This window comes from Scleropages formosus, chromosome 17 (genome assembly GCF_900964775.1).
Source record: "Scleropages formosus chromosome 17, fSclFor1.1, whole genome shotgun sequence".
Lineage (NCBI taxonomy): Eukaryota > Metazoa > Chordata > Actinopteri > Osteoglossiformes > Osteoglossidae > Scleropages > Scleropages formosus.
Window position 1 is genome coordinate 23,709,505 of NC_041822.1, and position 9,741 is coordinate 23,719,245.

At 39.7% G+C, this 9,741-nt stretch overlaps 2 protein-coding genes across 2 annotated transcripts; one reads left to right on the plus strand and one right to left on the minus strand.

Annotated features, from left to right (window-relative positions):
* Positions 1-313: 313 nt before the first annotated feature.
* On the minus strand, positions 314-3,749 carry LOC108921939 (actin-related protein 2/3 complex subunit 3-B). Its single transcript, XM_018731726.2, has 7 exons — positions 3,497-3,749; positions 2,938-3,037; positions 2,359-2,435; positions 1,567-1,635; positions 1,335-1,461; positions 1,096-1,190; positions 314-496 (listed from the first exon to the last, which is right to left on the minus strand). The coding sequence occupies exons 1-7, from the start codon at positions 3,500-3,502 to the stop codon at positions 434-436; spliced, it is 537 nt and encodes a 178-aa protein (XP_018587242.1). The 5' UTR covers positions 3,503-3,749; the 3' UTR covers positions 314-433.
* Positions 3,750-4,575: 826 nt separating this feature from the next.
* Positions 4,576-8,891, plus strand: fam216a (family with sequence similarity 216 member A). The gene is made up of 7 exons (XM_018731640.2): positions 4,576-4,681; positions 5,476-5,516; positions 6,031-6,179; positions 7,081-7,207; positions 7,297-7,480; positions 8,573-8,661; positions 8,785-8,891. Exons 1-7 carry the CDS (start codon positions 4,602-4,604, stop codon positions 8,889-8,891), a joined length of 777 nt encoding a protein of 258 aa, XP_018587156.1. The 5' UTR covers positions 4,576-4,601.
* Positions 8,892-9,741: the final 850 nt, after the last annotated feature.

Genomic DNA, 9,741 nt, shown 5'->3' on the forward strand with positions numbered 1-9,741 from the left:
TTCCTCACCTGAACATGTCTTTCTGGTTACCCTGGCATGTGACTTTGTATCCCCTTTTTTAAAGCTCTCACACCGGTATGTTGTCTTACCTCTCATCCTATTTTGTGTAATGTGTGTATTCATGTTGACCCCCAATAAAATGTGAAATGTCTTCAGCCTCTTGTGTGTGCAGTTTGACTCCTCAGAATGTCATGTATGCAGGGGACTGACAGACCTCCCCCACCTGCCCAAAACAAAGCTAATTCTAAAACAAATCTTGTTAAATGTAAAAGGGGCACTTCAAAATGAGTTTTGGCAGTTTATTAAGCATCATCTCAATATGATCATGAAAACTGCCACCGGGTATGGTACATTAGTTGCATGAGACCCATAAGGTATATAAAAATCTTGAAGGATATTTAGAGGGAAAAAAAAACTAATCCCATAGTGCTGTTTATTGGCCTGGAGCAGAGAGGCTCTTGTTCATGAACTGTTTCTTCACAAAGCAAAGCCACCACTGTACAGAGAAAGGGTACAGTACAATAAGTTACTAAACCATGGCTCCACTCCTCACACATTCAGATTTCTAAAGTTTCAGAAAATTAGGAAAGCCACTACTCCCCTCCCCAGCAGCAAAGGAGCATACAATGTCTTACTGGAAATGCTCTAAATTCACATTTGTTTTCTATATGACTACCCCGTGGTAGCTTCAAAAGGCTTTGCAGTAACAGCAGATTTTAACTACGTGAAGACAACTGACTGGAGGTTTTGTTCTTCTGGATTACACCGCATCCCGTGTAAACCTCCAGTCAGCTGACTGTAACCGCAGAAGCCTAGGGATTTTGATACGTGAAGACATTTAAAAACTACATACTACTGTAAAACAACTTTTGATTTCAGGTCTCCATAGAGTCCAAATGTAAGCATGTACTTCATCAGTTTCAAATATACTTGAATCTTGATATTAATCCACAAACTACTGAACTATAATCATTGCAGTGGTGCGTTACTTTTCAGCAAACAGCTGATAGGTCAACGATCTGACACAGCATAAACAACCGTCATAAATGGACGCGGCCTTTGATGAAGAGTTTGGTATAACGGTTTGAACCTCACCTTGCTTGGTTTGTCGGTCTGCGGGTCAAACACCTTGTCACAGAGCCTCAGGCCCGTCTCTTGTCGGAGCTGCTGCAGGTAGGCCCTCATGGTTTCTGCAGAGAACAGAACAGGCTGGAGATGTAAGAGCGTGAACATCCAGGTATCAATATTACCTGTATAATCTGCAGAAATACAGTATATGAGGATCCTGCAAAGCAAGGATGCGTCAAGCTTTCTCCTCCTTTCCCCATTCTTACCCTCCTCCTGCTTGTCGACAGGCTTGGCGTACATGGCATTTAGAGGGAAGCCAGGCTCTCCTGGAATGGGGAAGTTGGTGATGCCCAGAGTGTACATCTCCTTCTCACCCTGATTTCTGTTGCTGCACTGCATGTACACACACACCGCTGGTGTTAATATGACACAGGTGAGTTTGGTGGATCCCTCCTTCTGCTTGGCAAACTGAAAACCAAGAAACACCTCGGGACTCACCTTCTGGAGCTTCTTGAGGCATTCTGAGATGTACAGTGTGATATAAATCAGCGTTCTGTCGGCTTCATTCTGGAAAATTAAAACATTTTAAATTGTCAATAACAGAAATAACTTACAGGTGATACAAGTGGGGTAGTAAATTATTTTGTCCTTAAGGGACACATTTTCTGAGTACTCCTGGAATTCTTTTTGTTCTCTATTAAAAATTATTCTTCCTTTGTCAATTAAGTAGATTAGACAAACACTGACTCCTCATGAACAGCATAGTTACACATTTTTTGAAACAAACATGCATTTAATTACACTTTATCTATTTTCTAAAACTTTGTTTTGAATTCAACCTGTCTTAACCCTCCCTGCTGACAGATGGCAATAAGAAGAACAGAAAAAATTAGTTTGGAAGCACCATAATTCAACTCACTTCCAGTGTTTACAGCTTGTGTGATGAATAAGATGAGGAACATTGTTCCCGTAAACCTGTGCAATCAGTCAAGATTCAGCGTTGAATAGGAGTTTGTGGAGATAACACGTTTATTTTCAGTCATTTTACATTAGTTTTAAAATTACAATGTTGCTCAGAAATACAAATACTAAAACAGAAAAGTTTAACCTAGTGTTTCTGATTAAAGCTATATCAAAGAGTTTTAAGGACCCCAACGTGGAAATTAAACGCACAAAATATGTTTTATTAGTCTTTAAATGATTATTTGTTGAGCGGTCAGTGTACACAATGCCACGGTCAGTTTGGAAAATAACGCACTGCCGCAAACAGCGTCCCGATCACTTTCTTACCTTGATCTCGTAGTTCTTGAAGAAGACGTTGGCTTTGAAGTAGTAGATGGCCTCATCGATGATGTCCGAGTCTTTGGCTGAAACGGCAAACAGGAGGATCTGTTCAGCTGATCGGCCCTGGATGGCTTCCATGCACAGGAGTTACGATTATGTTTTACATTCATTTAGTTAGCAGACGCTTTTCTCCAAAGCGACTTCCAATGAACTCTATGTAGTGTTATCAGCCCACATACAATCACCGCGGTGACTTAAACTGCTAGATACACTACTTATAATGGGTCACTCATCCATACGTCAATGAAACACATTTTCTCTGTCACTCACATACTATGGGTGAACCTCAACAGCATGTCTTTGGACTGTGGGAAGAAACCAGAGCACCCGGGGAACGTGCAAACTCCACACAGACCGAGCGGGAATCGAACCCACGTCCTCTCGTACCACCCAGGCGCTGTGAGACATCAGCGCTACTCGCTGTGCCACCGTGATTACACATAAAAGTGATGTTTCACTGGTGTTTCCAGGCAACCAACACAACCCTGGTTCCACACCACCTGTCCTCCACCTCCACTCACTTACTCTCCTTGGGGGCCGGTCCCTTAAACTGCGTCTTCAGGGGCAAAAGGGCCATGTTGCCCACTAGTTTGGTGTTTGTGTCCATCAGGTTCGAATGATAAGCCTGCAAAAAAAACAAAAGACAGTTTACAACATATTGCTGGCTGAAACAACCCAGAGTCACACAGCAATGAATGGCAGTTGGACAACTAGCTAGCTACTTAGCAAACAAAACGTTACAAAACAAGCTCAGCTGGTGATAACACTTAAGTCACATAAAATCTCATAAGCTGCTTTTTTTATTATTTAATGCCGATCACTTTGGACTCTGGTAAAGATATGAAGTAGAGGTGTAAACATGCTAACGCCCAACGCTAACTGACAGACACTTCCTTAGCTTAGCAGCTAAGCTTCGCGCTGGACATGACTGCCTGTTTTTGGACACATTAAGTTACGGATTAAATGTCAACATTCATTAATTCATGTGAGTGTTTTAAATGAAACTAAAGAAAACAAAACATAAAATAAATTAACACAGACGAGGAACAGGGGCTCAAGAGCCCGGTTTTCCCGACTCACTCACCGGCATCTTGCGTACGGGACGGTTGCTAACAGCTAACAGGCTAAACTGAGCACACAGTCAGTTCCAATTCCTCTCCAGACAAAAGTGTCCTTAAATCCCCCCTCCCCTTCCAAGCGAATCGCTGCTTTCTTTCTTTTTAAACAAACAAACAAACAAATAACCGAGGTATGGCCGCTGCTGTCATGAAAGGGCCCGAAGCGGGCAGGCGGCACAGAATCAATCGCACGATCCGGGCAGGAGAAACAGGAAGTGAGGGAACGCGCACGATGGCGCGCGCGCACTACTCGTGCTGCTCTGTAGGGGGCGGCAGAGCGCAGGAAATAAAAGTAACGTGAGCAGGGCGAAAGTGGACACAGCTTTGATACGTCCTTGGTTTCCGAGCAACAACAACAACAACAACAACAATAATAATAATAATAATACACACACACACACACACATTTTCAGAACCGCTTGTCCCGTACGGGGTCACGGGGAATCCAAAGCGACTTACAAAATATTACTTATTTATTAAAATGTCAAAATTCAAGTAAATGCGCTGAAGTGGATAAAACATTTTAAACAGTCTGGCTTCCATCGAAGAATAATACCGTATTCCCGGACAGTATGAGTGATATGCTGTACATAGACAAATAAAAGTGTGCAGAGCTGCATTTCTGACCAGTTTCACTAAACTCCCGTCTTTGGCTGTCACTGTTCATCGATTCACTGGTAACCAGAAACGCAAGATGCGGGTAGAGTTTTATTGAATTCATTGCCTGCTAAGCAAATAATAAGATATTTTGACATCTTAGTAAATACTAATTATAATCTTGTTTCATACTACGAAGATCATTATCGTGTGGCCTTTAATTAAGTTTTTCATTAAATACTCAAACAATTCCTTCCAATTTCCTTCAGAAACGTAATATGAATTAAGCATGAATTAATGCGATCCCTCACCACGCATGCGCGGAGAGCTCGATTAGCCCACCTCCCCCTCCGGGACTCCCCCGGCCCGACAGGTGTGTGTGACGCCCGGGTTTGCGCTGCCTGCTGACCACCCACGGCGGTATTTGTACATACAACGTGCAGGATTTCTGAATTCCACGCGAGGACGCGAATAATGAGAAAACAGGACACGTTCTTGGGGGAAAGGAGCGGAGCCCGCGCGCGACACCCCGACAACCGCTCCTTGGCCGCCAGGTGAGGATGGAGAAGCTGCCCGTGTACCTGCGCACCTGGCTGCCGTCACTTTGCCTAAAACGGCATAATCTTGTTCTCATGAAACGTCACCTTATGGTATTCTGCATAATAAAAGGAAGGTACAATGTCAAAAAAACGTGGTTAGGAGTAGAGTACATAAATTACTGTAATCATCACCTAAAAAACTCATAGCGCACCCAGAACTGGAAACAGCGCAAAAACGCACCAAAATTTTCATTTCTGGAAATATAAGAATATAAAATAAAATATATTCAAAATATTAAAATACGCATATACATATTCGTATAAAAAATATAAAATATGTTCAAATGATTAAATAAATATGCCACACTTTCATTTGAGGAGACATGAGGAAAACTAAATGCCGGAGAAGAAAGAAAAAAGTTTTTGTAACAGAATGGCCTTTTTCTTAAGTCGCTGTTGCAAAAGTTTGCTTTAATGTGAGTTGAATTCCTCTATTCATCTTGTTATATAAATAAATATATTACAGATCATTTCGTCCCTGCATCAGTGTCAGCATTAAAAATGCAGTGAATACACAGGTACTCAGATTTCTTACACACTGTCAGCACACATCTGCGGAGAAATTCACCAGTATGTTTGTCATATTTCATTCAAACCAAATTAATTCAAACAGGACTGATTTAGCTAAGATGTTGTTATGCAGTGTGCAATATATTTAAACAGAACATATTTAAAATAATTGTTGCAATTTTTGTAAATACATTATATATGTTATTGCACAGTATATCATTTGTTATTGTGTTTTCCAGGTCAGCAGGGTATTCCTGCCCACATAGGGGTCACCACATAGGTGAGAGGCATGGTATTGTCTATACCCTTTACTGTCAGTCCTCAACAACGGTAATTGGATGGTCTGCGGAGGTGGGCCGGAGGTGTGCTGGCTTGGCGTTACCTGAATGAAACACTACACCTGGAGGCCCCTGAACTGGGGCTCAAGAGACCCTGTAAGAGGAATCCTTCCTGTTGTACTGAGACACACAAACACAGGATTGACCAGCGTGTCCCTTCCAATATTTGCTTATCTCCATTGCATATTACTGATAATATTATCTTGGTACCCCACTACCTCATAAATTGTTACCCGACCTGATATGACAAGAACAGTTTTTTCCTTTAGTGTTTCTTTCACTTTTACCATAATTTTTTGAGTATTACATGAAGCAATTCCAGTTATTTATTCTCTTTAAAGAAGATTAAAGAAGATTACTGTGAAAAGACACTATTTTCTTGTGGTGTCAGTAAAACTATATAAAAATAGTTCATTGTTGACAGTGTGTATTGTTTTTTTCCTGTTTTCTACGAAGGCTCCAGCGGTCTGAACGATGATGGCGACACCATGGTAAAAATGCAGACGCTGGCTCCTTTGAAACCACAGCCGAAACCCACATCTGAGAGCCACCAGATGGCCACTATACATATTCCCAAGTCTATGCTGACCGCTCCATTCCTGCAGGTTTTAGCAACCCTTAAAGCTCCTTTTCTTGCCATAATCCATGAAAAGATTGTCTTATAGTTTCTTTCAGAAAGTGGATGAAGTTTTTTTTTTTTTACCCCAGTAGTTGAGGTTGATCTGCTGCAGGAATATCTACACATGCATTTGACAGGAACTCATGTCTCAGCATTATACCTCCCTCCATTCTCAGGAAAAATAAAACCCTTATTTCACATTCTTTTCCCAAAATACAGTTTTCAAAATGCATTCATAAGGTAAAAATCCTTACTATAGAAGCAATGTCATTTGCACCTTGTTTGCGTATTAAAATATCATGCAAAATATTATAATTTTGTCATAAAAACAGGAAAACCCTAAAATCTATGGAAATAATAAAAATGCAAACAAATAATTCTCTTTTGTTAATGATCTAATGGGTTTGCTGAAATCATCATTCTGATAGCAATTTAAAATGACCCGGTTTTACATTTACTTATTTAGCTGACGCTTTAATCCAAAGTGACTTATAATGTCGATACTTAGAGCGATTTACCCTATTTTACATAAATTTTTTCACTGAATCAGTTCAGGCTAAAAAAAATCTACGGGGTTATGAAGCAGAAGATGAGATTAAAACCTGGGTCCTTTCAGTGCAAGGTGGCGCCTCTAACCACTACGCCACCTGCTGAGACTAAAAATGTATGTCCTATACAGGGTCTTGGTGCACTGATTGATTGTATATTTTTTGGCACTAAGAGCAATAACACTGGTAGCAATGGGCCGAGTTTAGTTTAAATGCAGAACTTCTGTGGGTAAAAGTTCATAAAATCTGATAGAAGAAATTGTAATGGAGATGTCATTTTAACACCCTGCTTGAATTAAACAATAAATTAGAAATAATACTGGATTATCCCTCTTGCAGCATCCAAGCCTCACTGCAGGGCAAAAACGCTACCTGTACAGCATCGCAAATGTGTACAGTACTCGACACATGCGAGCCCTCATGAAGCAACAGTATCTGGACGTGCTACACAGGTGCATCAGAGCAGGTCGGTCTGGAGCTCTTATAGTAACACGATGGAGGATGGGTTTCTGTTTACAACAAATCGATTAAAATTGTATTCTGATGTTTTCAAAGGTCAGTGTTCGTTAAGAGAAAACAAAAATACGGGTTCAAATACATGCGTTAAAAAGAAGCGATCAGATGGAGAAAGCAGAAAAAACTCCACAGCTACCATGAGACAAGCAGGAAACGGAGACAGACACGGAACGGCAGGTGGCTCTGGGAGGACCAGTCTTCCGAGAATTGGCAGCCAGAACAGGTGAGAGTGGAGCAGACAAACTAAAATTCCTCAGAGATGCACAGCTGTGTTATTTTGTTATGCAATGTGACTTTAATGGAAAAACAGTGTGACATTGGCAATGGCAGTATTGTATACAGCAATCCCTCTATTTGTCAATTTATTCCGTTCCTGAAAACGATGTGGATACAGAAATTTCGGCTCCCAAAAGCCTGTTTCCCATTATCTTAAATGGGAAAAATAAAAATGTGTTCCCATCCCTTCTGAAAACCCCAAACTAGCTTTTGCAAATATCACAAAAACATTTAGCTGACACTTTTTGCCAAAATGACTTACAATGTTTAGCTACTTACAATTATTTGCCCATTTATAATTTAGGGGAATTTTGAGTAAATACTTTGCTCAAGGGTACTACAACTGGAGGTGAGACGCATACCTGTGACCTTGGGTCCAAAGGAAGCGACTTTAACTACTACACTGCCTCTATATACTAATAACCCATGATTTCAGCACAATATAAAACACATTTATATTTATTCATTTAGAAGATGCTTTTCTTCAAAAGAATATACATCTCAGAAAACAGTACAAAAGTGCATTATAGCAACAGATGGAGAGGCCTTCATAGAGACGTGAATAACTTCATGATTACTAAACAATTAGGTCACTATCAAGTGTGTTTCTAGGCAGAACCTTTGGAAGAGATAACATTTATTCATTTAGTAGACGCTTTTCACCAAAGCGATGCACATCTCATAGAAATTGATTGTGAGTTGTGCTGGGTGGAGGAGGCTTGGCAGTCATTCTTGCACTGCTACTGCACAAACTTGGAAACAAAGCAAACATGAGACAGGAAACCAACAGAACACAGCTGATGGTGCACTGGCACTAACTACAGCACATTACTGCACTTTATGTGGTTTTCAATTATTTTTTGACAAGGTTCTCATTGTCAAATTTTGTTACACTGATTTGATGTTCTGAAAATCAAAAACTGGGTGTGAAAAGCCAAGCACTGTTCTACCAAAATTTTGGATAAAGAGAGTTTGTAAATCGAGGGATGCCTGTGTTATTACCTAATATTGTCCTCTCTGTCTCCCACCTGCTGTTCAGGACGGTTTCTAGTATCTCAACATCAAAAGACAGAGATGGCAGAAAACGAAAGACAAATGATTACACAGAGGGAAATGCAACTGGAAAAGGTAAGACAATGGTAACTACAATTTTAATACGAATGACTAAGGACTTAAAATAGCTACAGTTTTTAATGTTTTTTGTACGATGGCCTTCTGATTCTCTGTGTTTTTCTCTGATGTGTTCTCCAGGCACAGATGTGTCTGAAACGCAGAAGACAAACGAGGAGGAATTTCTTAATGAAAACATGAGCTCCCTGTCAGTCGAAGGGAACGAAGAACTGCTCATGGAAGTTTAAATATACTGTATACCTTTTAAAAGCTCACCTTCTGAGCTCAAGTTAGGATGGGTATTACAGACTGAAAAACATGTAATGTTATCATGCATTTTTTGATAGTAATATGACATGAAAGGAAGATTTCTGTATTTTTTTAGGGAAAATAACTTTTGTTGAAGGATTTTCTGCCCCTGAAAATTGCAAGATAATGTGGGACCATGTCCATGATTATTATTTCACGGTATTTATTATATGAAACACAGACAGACGTTAATAAAATACATTGTCTTAATTTCTTGTTAGCAGTTATTATTATTACTGCAATACTAAATCTCCAGTGAAACCTCCAGAGTGGCTTCGGTAAGCCATACTTTTCAGTCAATCAAATTTTATGTAGCATAGTTTATATTTACAAGCAAGTTGTTACATGTGCATACAGTACACATTCCAGAAGACATATAATGAAAAGTGAACACAAAATTAATGGAAATTTAAAAGAAAGAAATACGAAGAAACATTTAACTTTCATGAGAATTCCACCAAGGTCCTGCCTGATTTCCATTTTCTCTCATTTGTATGATAAGCCTGGCTTTTAGTTCACACTGGGACACATAAAACACATACTTCTTGATTGACATGTGTCAATCTTTCCACTCCGTTTAAATACCTTTATAAATTACTAAGCATTACCAGTTATTGTGACTATTAATTACAATGACCAATTACCATATTTATTAATTAGTTACCAATTAGTAATATAGTGAATTCTCTTCACCAATTACCAGTTACCATTGCTGTTCATTAGAAATTAAAAGTTACTGTGCTTGCCAATTGCAATTAAGAAGGATCAGTTACCATTATTAATTTCCAA